Source organism: Chelmon rostratus, chromosome 7 (assembly GCF_017976325.1).
Source record: "Chelmon rostratus isolate fCheRos1 chromosome 7, fCheRos1.pri, whole genome shotgun sequence".
NCBI lineage: Eukaryota > Metazoa > Chordata > Actinopteri > Chaetodontiformes > Chaetodontidae > Chelmon > Chelmon rostratus.
The window spans coordinates 5,329,257-5,356,451 of record NC_055664.1 but is presented as its reverse complement, the minus strand read 5'-3'; the positions used below and the strand labels follow the sequence as shown (position 1 = coordinate 5,356,451).

The 27,195-nt window shown below is 43.1% G+C and overlaps 2 protein-coding genes across 2 annotated transcripts; one reads left to right on the top strand and one right to left on the bottom strand.

Moving 5' to 3' along the window:
• Nucleotides 1-55: 55 nt before the first annotated feature.
• prss16 (serine protease 16) lies at nucleotides 56-15,477 on the bottom strand. The gene is made up of 9 exons (XM_041940477.1): nucleotides 15,242-15,477; nucleotides 14,820-15,001; nucleotides 13,129-13,361; nucleotides 11,500-11,635; nucleotides 7,753-7,867; nucleotides 2,641-2,842; nucleotides 1,562-1,652; nucleotides 1,207-1,409; nucleotides 56-386 (listed from the first exon to the last, which is right to left on the bottom strand). Exons 1-9 carry the CDS (start codon nucleotides 15,452-15,454, stop codon nucleotides 277-279), a joined length of 1,485 nt encoding a protein of 494 aa, XP_041796411.1. The 5' UTR covers nucleotides 15,455-15,477; the 3' UTR covers nucleotides 56-276.
• A 521-nt stretch (nucleotides 15,478-15,998) lies between these two features.
• psmd2 (proteasome 26S subunit ubiquitin receptor, non-ATPase 2) lies at nucleotides 15,999-27,085 on the top strand. Its single transcript, XM_041940512.1, has 21 exons — nucleotides 15,999-16,153; nucleotides 16,952-17,008; nucleotides 17,104-17,268; nucleotides 17,982-18,103; nucleotides 18,756-18,980; nucleotides 19,117-19,275; nucleotides 19,811-19,955; nucleotides 21,378-21,438; nucleotides 21,654-21,800; nucleotides 21,926-22,032; nucleotides 22,318-22,445; nucleotides 22,590-22,677; nucleotides 22,763-22,925; nucleotides 23,162-23,263; nucleotides 23,734-23,885; nucleotides 24,019-24,102; nucleotides 24,603-24,771; nucleotides 25,403-25,497; nucleotides 25,607-25,733; nucleotides 25,849-25,967; nucleotides 26,296-27,085. Exons 1-21 carry the CDS (start codon nucleotides 16,031-16,033, stop codon nucleotides 26,476-26,478), a joined length of 2,721 nt encoding a protein of 906 aa, XP_041796446.1. The 5' UTR covers nucleotides 15,999-16,030; the 3' UTR covers nucleotides 26,479-27,085.
• Nucleotides 27,086-27,195: the final 110 nt, after the last annotated feature.

Genomic DNA, 27,195 nt, shown 5'->3' with positions numbered 1-27,195 from the left:
ACCTTTGCAGTGTTAACTCAGAATGAAAGTGAAAATGCTGAGAGGAATTAGCTTCTGGAATCATAAAAAAACATTTATTCATCAGCTCAAAGTGTCTCACACATTTAAAATACCTGAACTTCTTACCTACTGATGCTTGTGCAAAGTTTAAAGTGCCTTTTCAAGCAGTCATAAGCGTGGCAGTAAAATAAGCAGTCTTCCTCTGTGTCAATGATTTGGACAAAAGAGTAACTTGTTTGCTTTGCACAGCCATGGATTGGCCTGTTCGACTATCAGTCATTGCTTCAACCACTGCTGGAGAAGTACGAAGATGTGGTCTCGAGCCAGAGCTAGCTGGAGGGGATCCTCAGTCCTGGCAGGGTACATGTTGGCACAGTGGGCTGTTCCTTGAGCAGAGAAAAATAGAAATATAAAGGACATGGCAGCGAAAGACAGTAAAACAGAGATTTTCTGACTTACAAGAGTAATTATCCGTCTAATAAAGCTAGAGTTGAACAAGCGAGCCATTGTTCTGCTCTGAAACTGTAGCTTGGCTTCTGTAATGTAAAGAAACGACGAATGAAATTCAGCCTTCAGTTAACTTGCGTGACTCGACAGATTTTAGAGCTGGAAATACACCGATTCAAGATGCTCCTCAGAGACTTAATGATGAACTGCAGTTAAAGAAGAGGTGGACCTTCAAGGCGCCTGCTTTACCAGCTGTGCATAGACAACATAGGCAAAGTGGGCTCAGTGCAACCACATATTACAGCTATTAACAGCTATTTGAGTCATACTGTACAGGTACCACAGCTGTACTCTCCGTCCACTCGTAGCTGACACAAACTGGAGCTACAAATTCTGCTTCTGAAACAATGCTTATATGTATCCTAGAAGTCTAAAAACCTTTCATCCAGACTGAGCCCAGTTTTTGTCCGGATGTCTAGTTGGATTTTGATCATCAAATCATCAAGTGCGTGCTTAGATTGCTTAATAACTGGGAAATTATATCCTTCAAGTTACTAAACACTAACTAACGAGCCATCCATTCACCTAGCTAGCTATTTGTTGCTAGCTGGTTTGCCATCTAAGCGAGCAAGTTGTATAGCAGCACAGATGTCAACATGGTAAAATGACTGAATATGGTGTTTTTTTAATTAGACTGAGTCGCGATACACATTTTAAAATCTTATCTCTAGAAGATCACATCCACCATCAAGATCTCACCTTGGATGAACACTGCCGGGACGTCACTTGTGATGTCCTGGGTGATTCCCAAGGCGTGCCAGGGGTCAATGGACCCATTGGGAAGAACTATTCTGCTTGAGCGGATGTCATAGCCGCCGTAGTGCTCATTGGTCTGAGCCACGGCTGCTACCAGCTGCTCGGCACTGACGTTGAAGAAGTCAGCACACTGTTTCACATGATACCTGTGTGAGAGACCAGAGCTTATCAATGCAACGCCTTATGAAACTGGAAGCCAAGAGAGGCAACAGCCGGTGTAAGATTGGGAAATAATAGTGGGCGCAGGGAGAAAAACTGAATTATGATAAGGCAGGGAGGCAATGTTTAGTGTACTCACGCAAGCGGGAAGCCGGTGAATGGCTGGTTAGGCGAATCAGTGCTCTGGTAGAATCCAAATTCAGTGCAGGTCTGGTAGACCCACTGTCTCCCTGACAACACACACACTCAAAATTTACCCACGGCCACATATTCAGCTGCTTCATAGAAAACGGGGAACAAACAACACAAGGCGGGTACTGCTAACAACTCGTTTAAAATGCATTTCCTCCCAAAACATATTCACGGTTATTGAGCCCCAATCACGAGAGGAAAGAGTGCAACACGACAGGGAGGGGCTCTTTGGGGGAGTCTGTGCAGACACATCCCTGTGGCTTTTTAAGAGACCACTTCCTGTTCCAGTGATCCCCCTCCTGACCCTCCCACTCATGAAACTGAAGCTGGGAACTGGAACCACAACCCGGGGCGAAGGTACAACATGGAAATAGAGAACCCAGTTTTGGTTAAACATGCAAAATTGTTGCTAAAAACTGAGTGTCCCAACAAGAGACAACATAAAATAGCATACAGTGTCTAAGAAGGGTCTGCTTTCCTCAGTAAGTTTTCAAATAACCTCACTGTGGATGTTTTAAGGCAATAAAAACACAAAGAAGAGGAACACATTATTTTTTCCAGGTGTTGTTTTGTATTTAAGTGATGTAATTTCACTACTTTGCCAGAATCTGACTGCTCGACTTTTATTTAACTTCTACTAAAAAAAGCCTTTCCACAACACCCAAAAATGGGTTTGCAACATGACGGCTGTAACCACATCCCAAACTCAACACGAAAGCTGCCCCGGGTCTGTGTTATGTTCTGGTCTCCTGACGCTGCTGATGATGGAGAGACGTGTGTTGCCGCCTCTGCTGCAGTTGATCGCTCATGTATTGAGGATGACAGTGGAAAATTTCAATGTGACATCACACTGTCTGTGCCAGTAATTCTCTGTCATAAGGACAAAAACACACCACCTGACAACCCATAAATACACGGTACATAAAAATAGCTGTTTTTCAACAGTTATGGTGACATTTTCAAACGCTAGAATAACTATGTTTACACATACAAAAACACCACTTCCCAGGACATGTCCATACCCACCTCCCCCTGCAGCCGGCCCGTCCCAGGATGCATTAGTCATGTCCCTGAGGTAGGTACTGAAGGTGGCATCCAGACATTTCATAGAGAAGGTGTCCATCATGAGGCGGGCCACAGCAGCATAGCGCGCATACGGCTCCCCCAGTGAGGTGTCACTCATCACACCACACAGCACCTTGATGGTGATGTTGGTGCCTGTCACGCCCTAAACAGACAGACAAAAAGAACAGGGGTGTGACCGGGACTTTTCTTATCACCTTCTCAGTGTACCAGGTTGAAGCAAATGTATGCAAATTTCATGATGACCTCCCAGTTAGATGATGAACGGTAATTTATCAGTGGTTTAGAGTAGGCGGAAGTATTCCCCAAGCCTGTACTGTAATAGGAGACACAAAGTCGTACATACTGTATGCACACAGATTATCAAATTATCCTAATTTTACTCCATGAACACAACGACCTCCACCAAAAACAATACAGGAACAGAAAAGGAATAACTGTACCGTAAGTGGTCTGTCTCCAGGGGGGTCATTCACAAAATGATTAAATAACAATTTAAATAAGTGAATTGCTACAGAGGGAAAGCTGATTGGATTCATTTTCAGTGTCCTTGAGCTCCAAACTAAACCTCCGCCTACCCTGATCACAGTACAGCAATGTCAAAAACTGTGTACTGTGGGACATGAGATGATGAGACGTTCCTCCTCGAGTCTCCTGAAAATATGACTGGTGGTGGCACATCATCAAGGTCCAGCTTGAGGTCAGTGTGTTTGTTGACCTGGTTCTTCACATGGCAGTACACCACAATCACAGTACAAACAGGTGTTTTCTCACACACAAGCCTCCTGTCAGAACTTCAACCTCTGCTTCACTGCCACCCAACGCACCGCTGCAGGCGAATGGTTAAAGAGTCAGATCACACAAATCAGTGGAGGCCTGAGAGGCCAGTATGTTAAAACGTGAACTATCTGCATGGCTAGATGCCACAGGAGATGAGTGAGAAATGATGGAGGTTGTTTTTTGGCTGAGCTTGGAAACAGCAGCTGAATAAACAATCTCATCACAAGGTTCATTTAGTAGTTGCTCCAGAGCTTTGATGTGATGGAAAACTCCAGAACAGCTGTTAAATGGGGAGAGTTTGTGTTTGGGGAACTAACGCTTGAACGTCATGTCAAAGGAAGACTTACATCGAGATTGTTGTTGTTGACGTTTTCCACATTGTAAAGCTTCAGTTTTATCACGCAACACAGCACCTATGGCGATTCTCCATGCTAGATATGAATACAAATCATTTTCTGCATGAGTACATGTACTTCAGCAGCCGAAAGGAGAAGGGTCATTTTCATATGAATGGGCCTCATTCATTTTGGTCAGACCTACACACAGCAGGCCCAGGTGCCTCCTCTCTTTGTTCATTCATGAAAAATAACTGGCCATAACACAATCTGTTTAACCCTTATTTAACAGGAAATCCTGTGTACCCCGGCCAAGGTGTGCAGCATATCTCACACACACATACAGTCATGCTAGCAGATTGTAAATAATTTTTTTACACCCTGTCCAAAATTTGCAGCATCAAAACAACAATAAATGAACCCTAACCCTATAACCCTAACCCCTAACCCTAAACCTAACAATAAAGAGGTTAGTGCTACAGTGTATAAAGACATTGATGAGGTGAAAGGAAGTGCTCTGGGTGCTGTCCTGCAGGGCTTTCCCTCCGCAATCACTGGACTGTGACGGCATCAGGTGGTATAAGTACATTACAACCTTTGGGATCAGCTGTTAGACAACAAGGAGTGCTCAAGGTTTATATCGATCTAAACTATGTTGACATGAATCAAAAGATTAGCCTAACAATGGGAGCAGACAGCCTGCGGCAGCTTTTGGATGACTGTGGTGATCCCTTTGCTTGCCTACCAACCCACAGTGCTCCTCAGTAATGCACCATCACTCCTCAGTGGCATCAGGCCAACACTGCGGTTGAGCCCTTCCAGGTATAAACGGGCCTAAAACAAAATGTAGTACTGGGATGAGGGTTGGAGGAGTAAGCGGTCAGCAGCGGGTACAGCTGTTCTAACGTTCGAAATGAAGTCTTGTTAATGAGAAAATGACCCACGACTGCCATCCATTTGCATCTCTCTGCATCTTCCAAGCAAAAAGAGGAACTGTTCGTACTTGTTCTCAAAGCTGTGGTGTTACATAATGTCCTTCCGTATTTTATAAAGCACCCCATTGATAACCCCTCAACTGTGAAGCCACTGCACTGACTCTTCTGATTGGGTTACACCTCGGCCCTAGTTCTTACCAAAATTCCTCAGCGGTACCTAAAACCTGGTAGCTTGCTCTATACCCAGCCCTTTGTGTCAGAGAGGCAGCTGTTGCCTGTGTTTGTCCGCGGGTGCTGTGGACTCTGTGGCCCACCACTCCTCGCGGTTCTTTTATAAGCGCCTCTTTAGCTTGGGGCGACAGGAAACCAGAGAGACCACAGAGGCTTTTGTTACTTTTTCACATCAGCTTATTGGTAACCGGACTCACGTCTCCTCAAGGCACCAGGGGAACAGAGTGGGGATGGGATGTGGGAAGAGGAGAAGGGGGGAAAAAGGGGGTAACTGGTGAAAAAAAAAAAAGGGCACCAGTATGGAAACAGAGAGGAGATAGTAGTACAGTAAACAGATAAGAAAACATGTTGTGAGACATGCTGTGTGCACCACATCTGACCACAGTGGGCTGTATCATTTTCTACAAGTTCAAGAATAGTGCTGCACAATTTCATTTAATTTCTATGTATACAGTTGTAAACAGGAATTTCTTCAACATTGTGACTTGTGATGCACAGTTTACAAGATTCGAAGTCGCTTTTATTGTCACCTGAAAGAAAAAAATGGCCTTGAATCACTGAAAACAGACTCCAGGTCTGCAGGAGTATTACTGCATACGTGAACAAAGTTAAAGGAATCCTTTGGTCTGGACTGAAGTGTGTATTGCCACACATTCATGGTCCCCAGAGGATGAATCCTAACAGCCTTGATGACCCCCTGACCTCTCCTCTAGTGCCACCATCAGGTCAACATTTCAGTTTATTCAATACTTTGGTTTTAGGAGCAAACACCTGCACATCTAACACCTGCCGTATGTCTACACTCATGGTCTACTGTCATGTTAGCACTGTCATTGTCAGCATGTTCGCTCACAGCTGTAAGCGCAGCCTCACAGAGCCCCCAGCAAGGCTGTAGACTCTTAATCCTGTTGTAAACTTCCAACATGGGTCCTGCTTTGTCACAGGAGTGCAGTGCCAAATCAGTGCTCTTTTACCATAGACAGGGACAAACTGTAACAATTGCGCTTGCACAACAGGATCCTGTCACGCTTACCAGAATTTACTGACTCATACTCAGAGTTCATACACGTGAGAGGAGTCAGATGAAATCCTAATGGCCTGCTCAGAGATGTCTTGGAGGGTGTGGGGTGTCTTTACCATTCATTTGATGCAACCTTTTCACATTTCATACTCAGTGATGATCATCTGTACTTTTGCATTGGCTCTGGGCTTCATGGGGTTCACACTGTGTTTCAGAGGCTTCAGGCAGGGTAAATCAAACTTGATTCATTCTTCAAAAAGTCAAACCCTACTCCTCACCTTACTTCCTTGAGTGACATCACTCAGTCGGTTCCCTCTTTGCTGAATCACAAGCCAACTGTCATATCTATAGGTTACAGAAAGGGCAAGCAAGCAGTCCCAGGAGCTTCCCTGGAGAGCCTCGTAAAGGCAGTATCTCTGGGCCTCTCACCGCTAAACAATGAAGGGTTTATTATTTTTCAATATGCTGCTTGGGCTGTCTGCAACCCTCCTACACCTCATAACTGCCTTCCACTCAACCAAGACTGGATAGAAGGTCAACCCCTGACCTACAAAGGCTCAACACACACTGATCCTGGTTCCTTCCCTCTCAGTTCAACATTCAGAAATCATGTCATCAAATGTGATATATTGTTTCTATCACAGTTGACATCAGTTGTATGTCATCTCTAAGGAGGTTTACTATACTAGAATGATTTCTCTGGTCAGTCAATAGAAAAAATGCAGCCTGCCTTAAAGGATAACTTTCGTTTTTTACAATACGCCCATTTACTCACCCAGACAACTTTGGTGGTATCTGGAGTCGTTTTGAAGAAATTAGCCCCAGAGGAGCGGCGCGTATATCTGTATAATGCGAGTACTCGGGGCATCTATGCGTAGCCTTTATATAACGCATAATCTGCGGCGAAACTCGTTCATATTCCAATATTTTGTTATGATATGCTGGTGCTATTCCCCTCTGAGACCGTGGTGGCATGTTATCAACATCCGGCGTCTCTGGGCAACTACCTCCGACGTGGATGATGTCATTTCCGAACGCCGCTAGCTGCGAGTAGCCAGCCACAACACAGCTGACTCTGCGGCGGTAAAGTTATCCTTTAAAGCTCAGCCCCAGCTATCTTTAACCTGGAAGTCAGATTTCTCTTCTCCAGTAGTATATACAATATAAAACTGTACAGACACACCTGGGGGATTCTAGTAATTGATCTTTCAGAGCTCCTTCACATATTTGGGCTATATTGGTGAGCCATATCGCAAGCCTAAGCGGACCCATAATGGTGCAACTGATGCAAATCTAGCTTGAATTAAAAATGATTAAGAAAAACACAGGTTTACACTGTAAATGGCTGAAATTATCCTGTAAAAGAATAACACAGACTTGAAGCAGGCAGAAGAGAGACGTGCTGTTAGGTGGTACATATAGACAGCTATTCTCCTGTTTCTAGTCTTCGTGCTAAGCTAAGCTAACCACCTACATCATATATGGAGTGCAGAGTGGTATCAATCCATTATTTGGCAAAACAGCACATCTTCTTTTACTTTAAGCAGCTTATAACCTGTGTAAAGAATTTTCATGAATATGGTATGCAATAAAGAGTTTGAACATCTCGTGGTGGTCTATATGCTGTTTGTGAGCTATGAATAACTATTTTGGTATAAAAACCACCAAATTTAATGACAGCAAATGTTGGCACGAAATCCACGCTTCATGATGTTTTACTGGTGGTGTTTGGCATGCGGCTGCTCTCTCTCACCTCGAACCCCCTGTTGTCTTCATTGTACTGGACCACGTCCATGAAGTTGCCGGCCAGCGTTTCCAGGAAGTAGGCAGAGTCCATCTCTGTCTGGATCTGCAGTGTGGAGCACAAGCTGGAGGGGGAGAGGAAAGAACGGGAGGAGAGGAGGGAGGAAGACAGAAGAGCGGGCGCGAGGGAGTAGCAGGGAGGTGACGAAGAGGTAGAGGAGGTGGGGAAATTGGGGGACAATGGAGGTGGAGGAATGGAGGGAAGGTGGGGGAGGAAAAGAGGAGGAAAGTTAGACCATAGCATTTGTGCGGTGAGTGCAGCTTGCCATATTTCCTTTCTTCTGTGTTCTCAGGAAATAAAACCTTGTTGTTGGACAAAGAGTACGATGTAAGATGGATTGCCATGAAGTTTTGTATAGACATCTATTGGTTTCCAAAACATGAATCGCACTGACTTTGATGACCCCCTGACTATTCCTGTCGAGCCACCAGGAGCTTGACATGTTGCTTTTTAGGGAAAAATCTCGAACCCTACTGGATGGACTGCCGTGACATTTGGTTCAGACTTTCATGATTTCCAGACGACGAGAGGATGAATGAATAACTCTGGTGATCCCATCAGCCTCAGCTGTACTTTGTGTTTAGGGCACACTAACACACAAGATAAGGTGTGTTTAAGAAATGAACATGGAGACATTATACACATGACGGATACATTGCATGTTAGCATTGTGTGTGTGATGCCAAGCTGGTGTTAGCATTTAGCTGTACTGAAGTTGTTAGCATGACTGCAGACGGAGAGCTGATTTCACTTCTTAGTGGAAGAGAGTTTCACTAAAGGTTAATGCACGTTAGCTGATTATGGTCATCTGTCAAACTGACAGTGAGGAGGTGCAGTGTCAAAGTGGAAGTGAAAGTCTTTGTTATACTCTCAGGAAGTGCTGGTGTGCAAACACACACACACACACACACACACACACAAAGACACTACAGTGGTACAATTACAGCTTCCTTTACTGTCTGTTAGACCTTTACTGCGGTCTTTATCGGTTCATCTGTGCGTGTGTGTGCGTGTGCGTGTGTGTGTGTGTGTGTGTGCAGTGAACGATACTGCCCTCATGATGAAATCATGACGCACGTAGTGTATTCTCTGAGGCACTGTGGTTTGGAAGCGGGACAAGGCTCCAAACCACCTTTGTGACCTCTGTGTGTTTGTGCCTGCATGAGGACATGTCTGCATGATCTGCAAGAAGCTAAAATAAAAGATGTCCAATGCGGTCAGGGCAGGGCAGACACAAAGACAGGGCTTTAGAGTGTCTCCATGGCAGCATTTGTTCTGTGAGACTAACCGCACCATTAAAAGCCTATTTGAGCCCGTTTATTCAGCACGCTGACTGACCTTACTGTCACTATAACAACCTAAAACACGCGGTCACATAAAGCGACAACAGAGACAGCCTTAATGACTGCAGACGGAGGACAAGCATGACTTCATGCTTGAAACGGAAAACAATGGAAGACAATGATTAAGGGGCTGAAAAATAAGAATAAATGCTGAGGGGGGGACCAAGCCAAAGCCCACTTCCTTTTTCAGTTATATTCAGTATTTCCATTAGAGTTTTTTTCTTGTCATTGTGTAAAATCCTTTGAAACTGCATTTAGACCACATAAAGCACTAAAGCCATCCACTGAAACCTTTGACTGGTGTGATAACAATAATCACATCAATTATAGAACAACTAATAACTGTTTGTGGAAATGGATTCAAATGTTTAGTTTGATTTACAAGCTTTTCATGGACAACCAGTGTGATGCCGGTCACCTCTCCAATAAGCAGATGTAAATAAACTAGATCACATCCCTCCTGTAACGTGGGGGTGACACTGGCTCACGCCGTTCTGGTGTCTGCCCATTGTGCTCGCCTCTGGAGCAGGTCCGACATTCCAGAGTCCAGGGCTCAGTCCAAAAAGGCTTGAGGGACGCTCGTGAAGCTGTAACAGGACCTGACTCAAACCAGGAACCAAGACAACCCGAGCTGCTCTCTGAACCTCACAGCTCCAGGTATCACTGTACTCCACCTGTTCTCAGACTGATGCCACAACTGCTCACATCTATCAGCGCTGTCCCACATGCGGCGCCGCTCGCTGTCCGAAAAGCAGCAGACTGAAGGGAAAAACTCGACATTATGAGAAACACGTTTATTTTCTTCTTTGCTGAGAGTCCCATTAGACGACTGATACCACTTTCATGTCTGTACGGTGAATATGAAGCTAAAGCCAGAAGCCAGTTAGCTTAGCTTAGCATAAAGACTGGAAACAGGGGGGAACAGCTAGCCTGAATCAGTCTAAACCCTGAAGTGTAAAAACATCACTTGTCACTATGTTTTGCGGTGTCTTATGGTCACTGTTTGGTTGCCAGGCAACGAGCAAAGATTCCAGGAAGTCGCTGCGCCTGCCCAAGATATAGTCGGCTGTTTGTCTGTGCTTTTACGAATTAAACAAACAACAACAAGATATGACATGTAAATGAGTGAACTTCACAGGTTTTAGAGGCTCTTTGTGCTAAGCTTTATCTCCTCATCTAACTCTCAGCAAGACAGCAAATAAATCTATTCCCAAAAATGTCGAACAACTGCTTTAAGACAGTATCCTCTCAAAATTAAGGTGATGCATTTTGCACATAATCTCGTGATTGGCCCAAAACTACTAAAACCACTCGCTGTGGCTTTTGTCAACCCTGCTGCACTGATAGAAACATTACGCAGACCTTTTTCACTGCAAACATTTTCATTTCATAATCCACTAATCATGGCTGCATTCCATTTTAGTTTGCCACCTTGACGAGTCAAAATATGAGCTGAGAAAAAGGTCAGTTGCTGCTTTGCACGCTCTCTTATTCTGTATGATTACACATCTGCTCAGGTTTTAGATGGCTGGATCTGATCGCATCATGATCTCAATGTCTTCTGCATACATTTACACCTGGCAGAGGTCAGATTACAGTACACCTGCCATTAATTTGTGTTTTTTCCTTAACCAGATAACATCTCCACATAGAGATGACATTCATTTTAATGTCAGGTGTAAATGACACAAGCCACTTACTAACACAGTGCTGACTCTAGTCAAGTCCATCAAACTATTCCTTTATCAAGCAAAAATGCCAAACATTTGTTGGTCCTAGCTTCCCAAGTGTGAGGATTTGTGGCTTTTCTTTGTCATATATGACAGTAAAATGAATATATTAGCATTTTGGAATGTTGGCTGGACATAACAGGTAGCGTGAAGAAATCACTTTGGCCTCTGGGAAATTATAATAAAATAAAAAGGCATATTTCACTGTTCTCTGACAGCATTTGTCTGAAGCAGTTAATCATGAAAATTTTCATTGGATTGAAAACAAAAATGAGTGTTGGTTGCGGCTCTAGAATCTAATCGAGGTTGGGATGTTTTGTATGATAATGTATGGAATTCCCTTGTAAACAAAAGAACATGTATCCCAGGAAACTGTCTACATGTCAAATATGGTAGAATCATTTGTAACAGATAATCAAAGATTCTACCTGTTAGTCAGCTGCTTGAGAGTACACTTACTGAGTGAGTTATTTGATATTTGAAATATCTTTTGTATCACCATTCCTAGCACTACATCTTTTAGGATGACGTACATCATCCAAGGCATTGGCTCAGATTTTCCATTTCTTTTGCAATGTTCGGGATAGGGAAGGTATGAGTTACACAGAGCTTAGACACTGTACTTGAACTCTTTGGTGATGTTGTCATAGGTCTTGGGGTCCTCCAGGCGCTCTCGAAGGGTATCTGAAGCCTTTTTTACCAGTTGGGGGCACTCTGGGTTCTCTGAGGCCAGCGAGCGCCGCACAACCTCCAAATACTCTGGCAAAGCATAAAGACAGAGGGAGGGGTGGACATTTAAACCTGGGCTGCTATAAAAAGACCACAATAATACACAACAACCCCTGTTAAACATACAGGACTATTTTCAGACACTGCAAAGCACCAATTCATCTTCAAAATAACACACGAAGCCAATTCTGGTCAAGTGCTTGAGAAAGTATTTGTTTAAAAAGGTTTCATTGAGGTTGAAAGTGAAATGATGAGTCTCAACCAAAGTGACTTTCACGGTTTATGAAACTCCAAAAGCCGGCTCTCAGACGAGAAACTCCACATTACAAAATCTTGGAATATTTCCCCCTGGAGGGAGCCAGCCTCTTACTGCTGACTAGCTGCTGTGTTGTTTGGGGAAATAATAACTCTGCGGTGCCATGGACTGACATCAGCACACCACGCACACTACTCTCTGTGCATTTCATCTCGGATATTTTCTGTGCGATAGTGTCTTGCAGATAGCATGAGTGTGTGGGCGGAACAGCACAGATCCATGTTCAAAGCTACTCCGACCTTGATTCCAGCCTGCAGCCTTCCGGAGGAAAACAACGGCCTCAGCCAAACACAACACAGACACAGATAGAGAGTGAACTGTTCCTCATCTTTGATCTGTCTGGGACTCTTACTTCCAACACGCTGAACAAAACTGGAAAATTGCAGTAAATTTTCAATTTAATGCTTGATGTGTTTGACAGAGATGTTGAGACAAGAGCACTCCGCAGCGGCGAAATCATTTATAGGAGGATGCTTTCTTTTAATAAGGGTTGTTTGGTGCACTACATAATCCAAGCTGGATTTTACAGTGAAACATGCAATTAAACGATCTCAAGTCATGCTGAAAGTGCAATCTATAAACTCTAATTTAAAGGTATGCTATGCAGGTTTTGTTGGCTACTGTTTGTAAACAAGTTCTCAGCGCTGCGTTCGCCATTTTCGTAGCTTCATCTTGGATGCCTGCTGCTTACAGTCTGGCACCTGGTCGCTACCTCACCCGCACACTGCTACTGGCTGAGGGCCACAAAACCACTGCCCAAAGGTTGCAGGCCGGAAACGTCCTGAGCGCAACAAAATAAGAAGAAAATACAGGCAGAGGGCGGGGCCTCTGCAAAAAAAATACAGTACACCGCCACACACCTCTAGAGGGTCATAAGTGATGATTGAGAGGGATTACTTTGGTATGAGTGTTTTGTTAGAGAAAATCCTTATTGTATACTTTAATTCCCTGTTTTCTAAATAGTTTGGTATAAACTCTATAGCATCATAAGATGAGAATGAAGACCAGTATGTGTGTGTGTGCGTGTTAGATAAGATAAGATAAAACTTTATTTATCCTCAGCCAGGGAAATTTGAGCATTACAGCAGCATGTAATAGCAGTGGGAAGAAAAATAGCAGCAGAAAAAAAAATACAAAATAAAAAGTAGGCTCTATATATGTACATATTATACAATGTGTTGTCATGTTATTCAGTGTCGCTTCATACCTGGGAAGTTAACAGTGGCAAAAACAGGTGCACTCGTGGCCACTGAGGCATGGACCAGATGAGGATACTTCAGCCTGAACCAAGCAGCGAGAGAACCTGGGTACGACCCGCCAAACGCCACCCACTTCCTCTTGGTCAGCCCTCGGGCCTCTGCCACCACGGTGCGGAAGTGTGCCAGGTCAGCCAACGCCTGGCGACTGCTCAGGAAGCGCAGGTTGTCTGTGCTGAGGTCACTAAATGGGGAGAAGAGGGAATTGAAGTGGTAGTTTGAGTGAGCATCAACATTATATCCATTCAGTCTGGACAATACTAAATAAGGACTGCCCTTTAGATGCAGAGCTGCCATCTACTGGTACAAGAGCTGCACCAGCATCATCTGCTGCACACAACAAGCACAGGAAGCTGGCAGCCCAGTGAGTTTTTGTCCTTTTGTTGATCCCACAGTGTTGTGCAACCAGAGTTGCTGAAATCTCCCACACTGCTGTGAACATATGTTGAGAGTGATGTAATGGCTGCCCTTTGGCACGGGTCATACTGCCAAGTCCTACTTCCACAGTCCCCACTGGGAAACTCCATTTCTTCATTGTAGAGTAGGTGACGACAGCTCGGTGAGACGAATCAAACATCCAGGGTGAAGAAAACCTGATTGTGCAGGTTTTCTTCCCCCTGGATGTTTGATTCATCTGAAAAGCAACCTCTCTGTAAAAATTGGATTAGCAGAATTCATAACCAAGATTCATGAGATGTCCACTTTAGAAACCGAATGTAACATTAGTAATTATGTTTTCATTTGTATACAATCACCTGAAACTAAGAATTGTGTTTTCATCAGCTTGTATCTACAGAGGGAGTGGGTCCTCTTCCAGAAAGTCTGCCATGTTTCTACAGAAGCCCAGAACAGACAAACCAAACACAGGCTCTAGTGAGCGCCTTTGCCGTTTTAACATTACCTGAAGGCCACCGTAGGTTCTCCTACATGCTTGGAAAGGGAGGGGTGAGGGGAAGGGTATTCTGTTGATTGTAATCTGCAACCTCACTGCTTGATGCCACTAAATCCTCCACACTAGACCATTGAGATACACTTTTACTTCACTTTCTTTCACTGTAACACATCCAGCCCAGGATGTAAAACAGCACCCTCAAGAGCATTTCAGCAGCTACTGTATCTGCTGACTAAAGATATGACACCAAAACAGGAAACCTGCTACAGGAAGTTCACACTTGCAGCTTGTTTTTGGGATTTTTTGTCTTATTTTAGCTCACACTGCTCTTGCATGACCCGAAATCAGTGAAGCTAAACAAATGTCCCGTAGAATCAAAGGTTTTGTGTTCATTGGACAGCTGCCATCTTAACTGAGTAAAGATTTTGGCAGCAGTCAAACTAATCTGATGCCTGTTTAAAACTAGAAAGTATGAATTTGTTTGTACTGTCACAATCAACCTTCTCACTAGCTAAGACTACATAAAGAAAACAGTGCAGACCTTTTAGGTAGAATGGGTTTTTTAAAGCATGGCTGACGGACACCAGCGCATCTGCATTGGGCTAATTTCCAAGAGTAGGTTTTGAATCGATTTGCAGGACCTGAACAAAGGTTAAAAGCTCCACAGTTTAAACAAACAGATTTGAACCGACTTGCAGTGAAAACACCCTCACACAATTTCACAGATTAAATCTGGAAGGACAAACGCACACGGTCGGGTGACTCTTTCCATAGAAGCGATGTTCCAGCATCAAGCAAAGTGCTCCTAGTTTCTCTGCATAGGTGAGCCAGGTGCCGTGCTGCATCCAGGCTGGATTGGCTGGGCCCTCTCCACCTATCATCAGAAACACTGGACCGCCCGGCTTGTAGAAGGCTTCATTTACAAAGTACCTCTGAGGGGGAAAAAAGGGAGAGTTACTGAGAGTGGATATCAGAGGTCACGTTTGCATCAGTATGGATGCACTGTTTAGAATGAGCCAAGAAGGTCAACTCTTTGACAGATGCACATAGATACAGTGAGTTTAACATGCTTTGTGTTAAACTCACAACACACTAAATCTGATCACTTTGGCATTTTATCTAAATATATTTCAGCCCTTGTAAAGACACGCATATCACATAAACAGACGTACTTGCTTCCACTCTCTGCTGTCTGCACCATTGAAGTGATCCAGTTTCTGGGTGAACCACTGCTCGTCAAGCGCAGCTCTCTGGCTGCTGTCCTGCGCTTGGTTAAACTTTCGGAAGCCCTTATACTGTCCCTCTCCGGCAACAAAGACAGAAAACAGCAAAAATAAGGCTGCTTTACACAGACGCAAGCCGCACGTTTGGAAAGCCATGTTCATGTAAACAGGCAAACAGGCATTAGCATGTGATTTAGTTCCGTGTGGTCATATGACAAGTTTTTCTGCTACTTTAAATGACTCGCAAAACATGGGAGATATGAATTCATACGCATTTCCTCGTGTGATTCTCGTCACATAAGATTATTTAATGTGGACATGGTCAATAATTTCTATTATTAGTATGTATTTAATCGAAATGCTTCAATCTGTTGACACAAATATAGATGAACGTGTGTACGTGACACTACAGCTTTTAATATGCCCTCAGATGTATCACACAAAATGTGGATCTGTGAGAATACTACTACTAATTTAAACTCAATTGAAACTCAAAACTGTATTTTTCTTTGGGGCTTTAAACTTGCTTTTTTATTTTAACTTTGACGTTGTTATGTCCCTCGGAGTTCTCACCGTGTTTTGCAGGACTTGAACTAACCGCAAATACTTATACTAAATCACCACCAGCAGGGGCGGTAAAGAGAAATCACAACACATTCTGAATACTGAAGAAGAAGCGGTCCGCTCACAGTCCCCCTCAGTTCCGTTTGCTAGCCGACAGTTCATAGAGTCGCAACTATGGAGGAGGCAAAAAACAAAGAGAAAAAACAGCCCGAAAAGACCGATGAGAAGGAGAAAGACAAGGAAAAGGGGCAGCAGCCCTCGGGGAAGGATAAGGATAAGAAAGAGGAGCAAGAACTGGTAAGTTGAGATATTTTGCTCATTCAAATGTGCGCTAACTAACGATACAAGAGCCAGAGGTGTTATTTTGCCTTAGTCACTGCCGCTGTGACAACATGGTTGAGCAGGCCGAAGTCATTGTCACTCATTATCGATAACTGACCAACACTCAATTACGTTAAACTTTTTTCTCATACGAAGCACCTTCATTTTGATTTATTAGAATTTCGTTCTCCTTAAAATTGTACTGATGTACTCGTTAGTTAGCTGACTTTAGCCTAGCCTAGCTAAGCTAACGTTAGCTTGCTAGTTGTTATCGCTGCTGTCTGTGCTGTCATCAATGTTAGCTTTTATCTTAGAAGTGCTAGCACGTTCAGCTAGCCAGGTCTGCATCAACTCAACTATATATACAACGGAGCGGTTTGGCAGTTTAGCGTGTAGTTGTTAGTAGTCTGGAGCTACCGCTTAGTGTCACCGGTCAGATTATTTTGTTCCGGTGATATACTATATTCAAAAGAAAGATTTGCATCGGTTGCACATTCACAAGTGGTTAACGCGGTGCTGTCTCCGTAGAATGGTACACTCTAATGGGTTTAAAGATATCAGTGTAAACTAGTGCCAAATGTTAAATTGTACATCTACATTATAAATATACTGCGAACAAGCTGGTAAAGTAGTAAACGGCATCATTAGTAACGTTTGCATCATTTAGGTGGTGACTGGTGGTAATTTTTCATCCTTATAGGGTATGACAATTGTATGATTTTGATTACTTGTCACAGATTATTGTAACGTTATTCTCTGTTCACTACTTTTCAGTCAGAGGAAGACAAGCAGTTACAAGAGGACCTGGAGATGATGGTGGAGAGACTGGGTGTAAGTATTCAATTTATTTATTTCCACCAATTTTTGTTTCTTGGGGTGTAAAAGTCCTCACAAGTCCAAACTCATATTTTTCTCCACATGGGCAGGAGAAGAACACAGCCTTGTACCGTCCTGCATTGGAAGAGCTGCGCAGACAAATCCGCTCCTCAACCACCTCCATGACCTCAGTACCCAAACCCCTCAAATTCCTGCGCCCACACTACGGCAAGCTCAAAGAGATCTATGAGGGCATGGCTCCTGGGGAGAACAAGGTCAGGCTTTACTGTGCTGCCAGAAAATGAGAAATTCATGCAAGGGCATGCTTTTTTTCCCACCACTTTTCAGTGGAAAATAGTGCATATTTCCTTTATACCTAAAGGACTGCACAGCAGTGGGTATGGCAATCCTGTCTTCAAACTATTGTCAAACAAATTCAGGTTTTTAAGGCCAATGCACATACATAGAGAAGCGAAGCTATACATGGCTGATCTTGTGTCTGGTATTCCATGTGTTGAATATTTCCTTCTCATTGCCTGCTCTGTGTTTTCCTGTAGATAAAAATTTGTGCAAGTCCATGCTGCTTGTATGTTGTTGGTAGTAATCACCAAAATTGCATCATATTGTCATAAAATGATGACTGACTAATATCTGACTTTATATTATTCACCAAGTGTTTCAGGATAAATTATAAAGGTGTCACGTTTTTCCAAAATACTCATTAAAACCAATACACACATGTGTTAACTTTTCTATGTATTAATAATGTAAGACTGGGAAAAGATGCAAATCCTCACATTTGAGCCTAGAAAACATCAAATGTTTGATACTTGCATTTGGCATTTGTCCTAAATGATTAAATGATTACCAGCATCATTGCTGATTTACATTTAACAATTAACTAATCAACTAACCGTTGCAGCTCTACTCTTGACTAAAGACCTCAAGTTCAAACTGTTTGTATTGTTTGTAATGTTTGTATTTGCAGCGTTTCTGTGCTGATGTGGTGTCTGTGCTGGCCATGACCATGAGTGGTGAGAGGGAGTGTCTGAAGTACCGTCTGCTAGGCTCCCAGGAAGAGCTGGCCTCCTGGGGACATGAATATGTCAGGTAAGACATGACTTGACATCGCCAGCTAATGCATGTTATTCTTGTGTGGTTATTGGACAAGCTGCATGATAACAAGAAATGTTTTTTTTGTGTGTGTGAGATTTGTTTCACTGTCAAATCAGAAGAAAAATCTACATATACAAGAGAAATGTGTGCTGTTGATTGCACTCAAACTATTCAGTCCTCTGTTTTTATGAAAAATAATGCCGTTCCAATTTTACCAGCCATTACAATAGTGTGTACCCTTTAAGATCGGAATTATGTTTCAGCTTTTCATTAAGAAAAATGAAAGAAGCATCTGAGAAGTTATACTGAGCAATGAAAACTAGCAGGTCAGAAGCTGGGGTGGGACCTGGGCTCTCTATAGAGCCTCTGATCAATCATGTCACAGCAAATTAATTGTTTTGAAAAGGAGATTGATTCCATTTTATCCACTATCAGAATATAATGTCACTGTACGACCTATTTTGTGTTAGTGTGTAGAGTATGGGATAAAGTTCAATGTGTGAATAAGGAAATGACTGATGTTGCGGTACAAAAACTATTCCTTTGATTGAAAACATGAAATCTGAATGTCTTTGGACACATTCTACTGTATCTGCTGTTTGCTTCATTTCTCGGTGGCAAATCCTGTCTGTGTGTTGCCTTCCAGGCACCTGGCCGGTGAGGTGGCCAAAGAGTGGCAGGAGGTGGAGGAGAATGACAAGACGCAGCAGGAGACGCTGCTTAAATTAGTGAAGGAGATTGTGCCCTACAACATGGCCCACAATGCCGAGCATGAGGCCTGCGACCTGCTGATGGAGATTGAGAGACTGGACATGCTGGAGGACTACATCGATGAAAACGCCTATGGCAAAGTCTGCCTGTACCTCACTAGGTATGTTCAGCTTTTACACTTTGCTCAGAAAACACAAACCTTATGATTTACCATGATGTATACATTGAGGACACACTGATGTATGTCTTTGAGCTCTGTCCATTTCGACTGCTAACATTCTGCATCACTCCACCAGCTGCGTGAGTTACGTCCCTGAGCCAGAAAACTCGGCGCTGCTCAGATGTGCCCTGAACATCTTCAGAAAGTTCAACCGTTATCCAGAGGCCCTGCGTCTGGCCCTGATGCTCAACGACGTGGAGCTAGTAGAAAACATCTTCACATCCTGCAAAGACATGTAAGGACTGTAAAAACACTATTCATAGAGTACACGACAAGGCCGTGGGAATTGTAAAAGGTATGAATCTATCAAGGTGGATGAGCACAGCAATATTTATTGGATAGGTTCCAAATTTTTGGACACGCTTTCCAGGGAGACGAAAAGAGGGAATTTTATTTTAAAATGTGTGCAAGTTGGAAAAATACCCACCGGATTTTAATAACTTGCGTCAGCTAAATGTTGGAATGTATTTTAGCACAGAGCAAGGACCATGGATTTTGTTCCTTATGTCTTTGATTGATGCGTGTTAGGAAGGAAGCACTCAGTGGCTAGCATTAACATGAGGAATAATTACAGCAAACTAGAACTGTTTAAATCCCAGTGTACTCTTAAAGGATGAAAATGGATATTGCTAACCCTAACCCTGTGCTGTTCCTGCACTATCTTTTGGCTAACCCTGTTCACACTCACTGTTCGCTCTCCTCTTGCATTATAAGGCCTAACTATGTCAGAGTGGATGGTGTATGAAAACCAAACTCTCTTTACCTTCCAGAGTCATCCAGAAGCAGATGGCCTTCATGCTGGGTCGCCATGGCATGTTCCTGGAGCTCAATGAGGACGTAGAGGACTACGAGGACTTGACGGAGATCATGTCCAACGTGCAGCTTAATAGCAACTTCTTGGCCCTGGCGAGAGAGGTGAGGGACACGAAGGACATCAAAGGCTAAACTTTTAATGCTTGATTAATAAGGCAAAGTAGGAACTTGCTGGATTAGACAGTTATTTATCATGCTGAGTAAATACATGCCCAGGTTCATATTTGTTCCGGATACATTTTTGTCGAGCTTCCCTGCTGATAAGTCACTTCTCTGCAGATCACAAAGGTCTGAGATATTTGACTGTGACAAAAAACAAAAAGCACAGAGGATAAACAAAGACCTAAATTTAGACTTCTGTTTGAGTAATTCAATGAGTAACGAAGCAAGTATGGTCTGAGAGAAGAATGCTGCTGCAGGGTTTGCACTGTGAAGCAGCTGTAGCTATGTGATCAATACAGAGTCACCTCATGCCAGAGAATTATATATGTATATATTGGATATGCAAATTATTGTCATTACTGTTAGCTAGCTTTAATGGTTGGAAATTTCTCTTTTCTCTATTTTCACATCGAACAATGTTCTATTGAAGGACATATTTTTGACTGCATTGCAGTCTGAATGCATTCATGAATTTTATCATATCAATTATATCAATTTTATGACAGCATCAGCTTCTTCATACTGCACAACCCCGCATTGAATGAATCATATTAAACCTATTTGCCTGGAGAAAATGGCAATTACAAATCCAAGGCAATTTTATCTGTTTTTTTTATCTGATTCTAGACAAATAGTTAACTAATTTTACATAGAAAAGCAGACATGGGTTTTAGAGAGAGAGGACATTATGTGATGAAATGGTCAATAGGGATGCACCGATCGTACTTTCTGTCTTCAGATGCTCTATTGAATTATTTTTTATATAAAGTAACATAAGGTCAAGGACGCTGCGGGAATAAATATGAGTGATATAAGTGAATGGGAGCTGCTACTGAATGACTAACTGATGGAAACACTGAATTTTATAGTGATATTAACAAAAAAAAACAGTATTTAATGTGAATTAGTTATGTCATGAGTGATACCAGATCCAATTAATAAGATCAGTATTGAGTGTCAGATCTGTGTATCTCTAAAGGTCAATGAAATCTGTTTCATAACCCTGAACACTGTGCTTCCTGTAAAAAAAATAAAATAAAAATAAAATAAAGGATGTAGTGGGAACAAAAGGGCTTTGGATGTGTGCAGAAAGGTTTCAGCTGAAGATTGGAGTAAGATGATGGAAGAGAGCAGTGTGCGTTTTATGATTTATGATGATGTGAAAACGCAAAATAGTTTGAATAGCATGTAGAAGATAAGGGGTAGTCTGACTGGATGCTGCAATGAATGAAAGGCTGCTGGCACAAAATGACTTCAGTCACTGGAAACTGAGTGACGCAGCAGAAAGTAATGGTGTATGATTCATAGAAAGAGACTTCATTTCACCTTTATTAATAACAACACTCATCTTGTCCTCCTCAGTTGGACATCATGGAACCCAAAGTGCCTGATGACATCTACAAAACACACCTGGAAAACAACAGTGAGTCCACATCTGCATGTTGTGTGTGCCCAGTGGGAATGGATGTTTGGTTGGTGATGGAGATAACTCTAGATAGGAGCATGATCTAATGTAAAGTAAGGATGGCGGCTGTCTTGTGTGATTTAGTGGCCACTGTGGCAAGTAAACTTCAACTTCAGCTTTATCGGCTGTTCATTGATTGGCCTTATGCGTGACCTCTATGCTGTGTGCGACAGGGTTTGGAGGCAGCGGCTCCCAGGTGGACTCCGCTCGTATGAACCTAGCATCTTCCTTCGTGAACGGCTTTGTCAACGCAGCCTTTGGACAGGACAAGCTCCTCACAGACGACGGCAACAAATGGTTGTACAAGAACAAGGACCACGGTAAAAGATTACATTAGTCTTGACTTGGCTGATATATCGACACCCACACATTCATGCAATCGTTTATTTTTGATTTGCATATCATGGGATTGTTCAGTGACTAAAGACGATGTAACTGTCCTCAGGTATGTTGAGCGCTGCAGCCTCCCTCGGTATGATCCTGCTATGGGACGTGGATGGCGGTCTGACCCAGATTGACAAATATCTCTATTCCTCTGAGGACTACATCAAGGTAAACATCAGGCTCGGAAGTATTGGAAGCTTTTCCATAATAGAGCTCATTTATTGCCACTGCCTGTTTTTAGAATGTCACAACACATTATCTTAAAGTTAACATAATTAGTTGTATTGACTAGACTACACCTCTCCCAGGACTACCTCCTTACTGAGTTTAGTTTGACTTTCTGAGCAGCTATAATATATTCTATACTACTATGACTATTCTTGGGGTTATTATCCAGGAGGAAAAACTGTCTTCCTTGTTTATCTAACACCTGCGTCATCTCTCTCGGTGCAGTCTGGCGCCCTTCTGGCCTGTGGCATTGTCAATTCGGGTGTGAGGAACGAGTGTGACCCAGCCCTCGCCTTGCTGTCTGACTACGTCCTCCACAACAGCAACATCATGCGGATAGGAGCCATCTTTGGGTGAGCAGAATGCTCACGTGTAGAAAATAACATTTTCGCACTTATACAGGGAAAATTATATATATATATATATATATATATATATATTGTGTTTGTCTTTTGTGTTACGACTGTGTGTCTTGATCCTTGTTGTCTTGGTTTCAGACTGGGCCTGGCCTACGCCGGCTCTAACAGAGAAGATGTCCTCTCTCTGCTTCTCCCTGTCATGGGAGACTCCAAATCCAGCATGGAGGTATGGCTGTCTGTTCTGTGCTAAGCGGTCTTCTCACTCGACATGTTCGTTTTTAGCAACATTCAAGTGTGTGTTTGATCTCCAGGTGGTTGGAGTGACGGCGCTGGCGTGTGGTATGATCGCAGTCGGATCTTGTAACGGTGACGTGACCTCCACCATCGTCCAGACGATCATGGAGAAGAACGAGCAGGAGCTGAAGGACTCGTATGCCCGCTGGTTGCCTTTAGGCCTGGGACTCAACCACCTGGGTAAGCATGTGCAGCCACAGGCCTCAGAGTGACTAACAATAGTAATAACTGGATATTGTTTCAGTATGACAGAGAGTTGCGGTGGCAAAGGAGAACACACCAAAGTAATACAGTATGTGATGTGGAACAGCTTTTTCTTACCTGTATAGGTCAAATCAGTTCCACTGACACTGTATCTCTTCTTCCCTTGTGATTTAGCTGCTGTAACTCTTCTGTTTGTTCTCCATCGTCCACAGGTAAAGGGGAGGCGATTGAGACGACCCTGGCAGCTCTGCAGGTTGTACCTGAACCTTTCCGCAGCTTTGCCAACACACTAGTGGATATCTGTGCATACGCAGGTCAGTCTCACAAGCCGTGTTTCCATTAACATAGTTTTATGTGCATTTTGAAGTATCCCATTAGAAGATTTGAAAAAGCTTTCTTTTACACTCGCTTGAGGTGCATTTTGCTGCATCCCTCTTCTTTTGCAATGGTATAATGCTTTTCCGACTGGAGAATTGGCGCCACCTGCTGCTTATCTCGTTGAACAACTCTGAATAATGGCATAACTGCATTGGTTGGAAACAAGAATTCATTTGCATGTCTTTCAAATTTTCTCAGAATTCGATATATACATTTGGATGAAATGTACAGCCATTCCAAAACTATTGTTTGCTCGCATGCAAATATCAGTTTTTCGATCGCTGCAAGTGTTCACTTCTGTATAAGCTACGGATCTACCTGTAGTGCCATGTCTGCTGATTTTAATCTTCAAATCCCCAGAACTGTTATAACTCACTGTAATAATCTACCTCCGCCTCCATCTCAGGATCTGGTAATGTGCTGAAGGTGCAGCAGCTTCTCCATATCTGCAGTGAGCACTATGAAGCCAAGGAGAAGGAAAAGGAGGACGACAAGGACAAGAAGGACAAGAAAGACAAAGATAAGAAGGAGACTGCTGCTGACATGGGCTCTCACCAGGTAATTTGTTCCCGTGATTCTCCTCAAACATCAGTTATTTGCCATTATAGTTCATTTATCGGCTGTATTATGGATGTTTGTGAAGTTTTGGATTGAGAGTTGATGTTTTTTTGTTTGTTTTTTTTCCTCTCAGGGGGTAGCTGTCCTTGGTATTGCCCTCATCGCCATGGGGGAGGAGATTGGTTCTGAAATGGCACTGCGAACATTCGGACACCTGGTCAGTAGCACTGCTGACTGTCAGTTTTCTGTTCTTGTTTTACATTTATTTTCTTTTACTGTTCCCCCATCTCACCACGTCTCATTTGTTATTCTTTTGATCTGCTCACATTTTTCCTTCCTCTCAGGCTGTTCATATGTTCATCCTTTTTGCCTGTTATCTCAAGTGAACAGTGCTTTCATATTTTCAGACTGCAACATCGGTCCATTTTTTTGTTACATTGTTTTGATCCACATTACTTAATCCGTTTACGTGTGATCCTGCTCCATATATTGTCTGTTCTGTCTTCACTCTGTCATGATGTGTCTTTAGTTACTCTGTTCTTACTCATCCTGATGTCCTCAATGAATCAAACTAAGACCATAGCATGGGAGTTTCCTTTTTGTGGGCTATGATAGCTCTAAATGGGCAATTAAATAATCGGAGCCAGATTGTTGTTTGTCACTTGGTCTTTCACACCATCTTAAACTCTCCTGCTTTCCGTGTATTCATGTCATCAGCTGCGTTACGGTGAGCCCACCCTGAGGCGAGCAGTACCCCTGGCCCTGGCTCTCATTTCTGTGTCCAACCCTCGGCTGAACATCTTGGACACTCTCAGCAAGTTTTCGCACGACGCTGACCCCGAGGTGTCCCACAACTCCATCTTTGCCATGGGCATGGTGGGCAGTGGTAAGTCTGGTCAGAAGCATGACATGGAATAATGACCGTGACAGTAGTTAACCCCTGTATAAGTGTTGTTTTGCTTTGATGCAAAGTAGCCTGTTTTTAACTGTAAAGGAATTTAAAACAATTACATATATTATTGTCATAGTAATAGTGTATAATAGTAGGATCACTACTTGCATATATTAGCTTAATAGGTTTTTTGTTTTTTTTTTAATAAAAACGACAAAACAAATTAACGTGATGGAAAATGGAAAAGATTTTAAAGATAAATTAACACCTACTCATTAAAAAAAAGAGGGGTAGAATTTTAAGTACGGACGAATAAGATGCTGACACAGAACCGTTATTGTAATCATGCACTGATATCATACATTATCTGCTATAGGTGGACACCTTACTGATTAGTAATGTTACAGTTGCTATGAATATTTTCATTTCATAGTGGTTACTGACTTCACATAGAGGCACAGTATGCTCAAGGTCTGAAACTCAACAGATTGAAAACTTTTGAATGACTAATGAATCATAAAAATGCTTCAATTTCCTTTGTCAAGTTTTTCACGAGAAATAGCATCGAGTACTTATGTTGTCCTCCACATATTTAACAGGCTCTTCATTTTATCCTCTTCCTCAGGCACAAATAACGCCCGCCTGGCCGCCATGCTGCGGCAGCTGGCCCAGTATCACGCCAAAGACCCGAACAATCTCTTCATGGTCCGACTGGCTCAGGTGGGTGGCAACACAAAAGGCACTCTGTACCAGACACAAGTGAACTTTTGGGAGAGTGAATGTGTGTACATGAGCCACTATTGACTCGCTCATGTTTTTGCCTCCACAGGGTCTGACTCACCTGGGCAAAGGCACACTGACACTGTGTCCCTACCATAGCGACAGGCAGCTGATGAGTCAGGTCGCCGTGGCTGGACTGCTCACCGTGCTCGTTTCTTTCCTCGACGTCAAGAACAGTCAGTTCATTTTCCTCCTGTCGCCTTTGCCTCAGCTCTCTGCTTCCACACACTTATTCCGCCGGTGATTTCTCTGTGTCAACGTTCTCCCTGGTGTCCACTGTGTGTATTACAGTAATCCTGGGCAAATCTCACTACATTCTCTACGGCCTGGTAGCAGCCATGCAGCCACGCATGCTGGTCACCTTCGACGAGGAGCTCCGACCGCTGCCCGTGTCCGTCAGAGTTGGACAGGTGAAGCCTAAGAAAATTTTTTTCTGTTAATGGAAAACCACATATATATCATAAAAAAAGAAACTGATCCACAAAACGTTAAGGACTATTATGTATATCTAAAATTATTTTACAAGCCAAGTATGAATTGTCACACTTCAAACAAAACGTGATATACTTAAACTCACGGTTGTCAAAGTGGGTACTCAAGTAAGTTTTTTGGCTGCCCAAACAATTTGTTTTACGATTTATTCTTTTCTTTTAAAAAGTGATATAAGTTGTGGGATCGTTGCAGCCACCAAAATCCAAGAACTCTGTCTAACGGTTTGTTTGTCTGATCTGTCTACAGGCTGTGGATGTTGTGGGCCAGGCAGGTAAGCCAAAGGCCATCACAGGTTTCCAGACCCACACCACGCCGGTGTTGCTGGCTCATGGAGAAAGGGCTGAGCTGGCCACGGAGGAGTACCTCCCTGTCACCCCCATCCTGGAGGGCTTCGTTATCCTCAGCAAGAATCCCAACTATGAAACCTAGACTGTCCCCATACCCCCTGCAAAAAAACCCATTCTTGCAGGCCTCTTGCTCTGTTTGTAAGGGTAGCCCTCCATGGCTCTTGGCAGTTGTTATATTTAGTAGTTTATTGCATGGCTGAAAAGAGCGAGGCAGGCCTATCCTTCTTCCTCACTGTGTCTTCTCTCTGCTGTCTGTGGCCCAGCTCCAGCAGACATTAAAAATGGATGGTTGGGGTCTGGTTAATTGGACTGGGATGACACAGGGAGGGTAAAACTGGGACCTCATCCACTCTACATAGATGGTTTCCCTCCCTCATTGCTCTAATTTTGATCCACCTCTCCCACATGTACTGAACCAGCTGTTTGACTGACCCGGGGCCAGTTCAGTGTGGGAACCGCTCACCAACCTCCTGTATATGTCATCAGTAACTGAATAGAAACTGCTCAGTCCACATCATTGCTTCAAATGTGTTTTTTCCCCCCCCCCACTACTTACATCCTCAGTCGTCTTTTGTAATTGGAGCATTTGAAAGTATGTATTCTTGATCACGTTTTTCTTCTGTTTGTTTTGGTTTTTGTTACAGTACTGTAAAAGATTGAATCAAAAATAAAAACTCAGATCCACATCGTGGAAATGTGATGGCTGTGTGTTATGTTGATTTAGGTGCCAAGTGCTTCAATTTAAAATAAATGTGCTGCAGGTTCTACACAATGAGGAGCTGTTATCATGATTCTACAG

Excerpts from the sequence above, each read along its gene's own strand:
- prss16 (XM_041940477.1), bottom strand. The coding sequence starts at position 15,454 with ATGAACATGGCTTTCCAAACGTGCGGCTTGCGTCTGTGTAAAGCAGCC. Across the intron at positions 1,653-2,640 it reads CGGGCCGGCTGCAGGGGGAG|GGAGACAGTGGGTCTACCAG; the intron begins GTGGGTATGGAC and ends GTGTGTTGTCAG. Across the intron at positions 387-1,206 it reads CCCGGCAGTGTTCATCCAAG|GAACAGCCCACTGTGCCAAC; the intron begins GTGAGATCTTGA and ends TCTCTGCTCAAG.
- psmd2 (XM_041940512.1), top strand. The coding sequence starts at position 16,031 with ATGGAGGAGGCAAAAAACAAAGAGAAAAAACAGCCCGAAAAGACCGAT. Across the intron at positions 18,104-18,755 it reads TGGGGACATGAATATGTCAG|GCACCTGGCCGGTGAGGTGG; the intron begins GTAAGACATGAC and ends GTTGCCTTCCAG. Across the intron at positions 22,033-22,317 it reads CCTCTGAGGACTACATCAAG|TCTGGCGCCCTTCTGGCCTG; the intron begins GTAAACATCAGG and ends CTCTCGGTGCAG.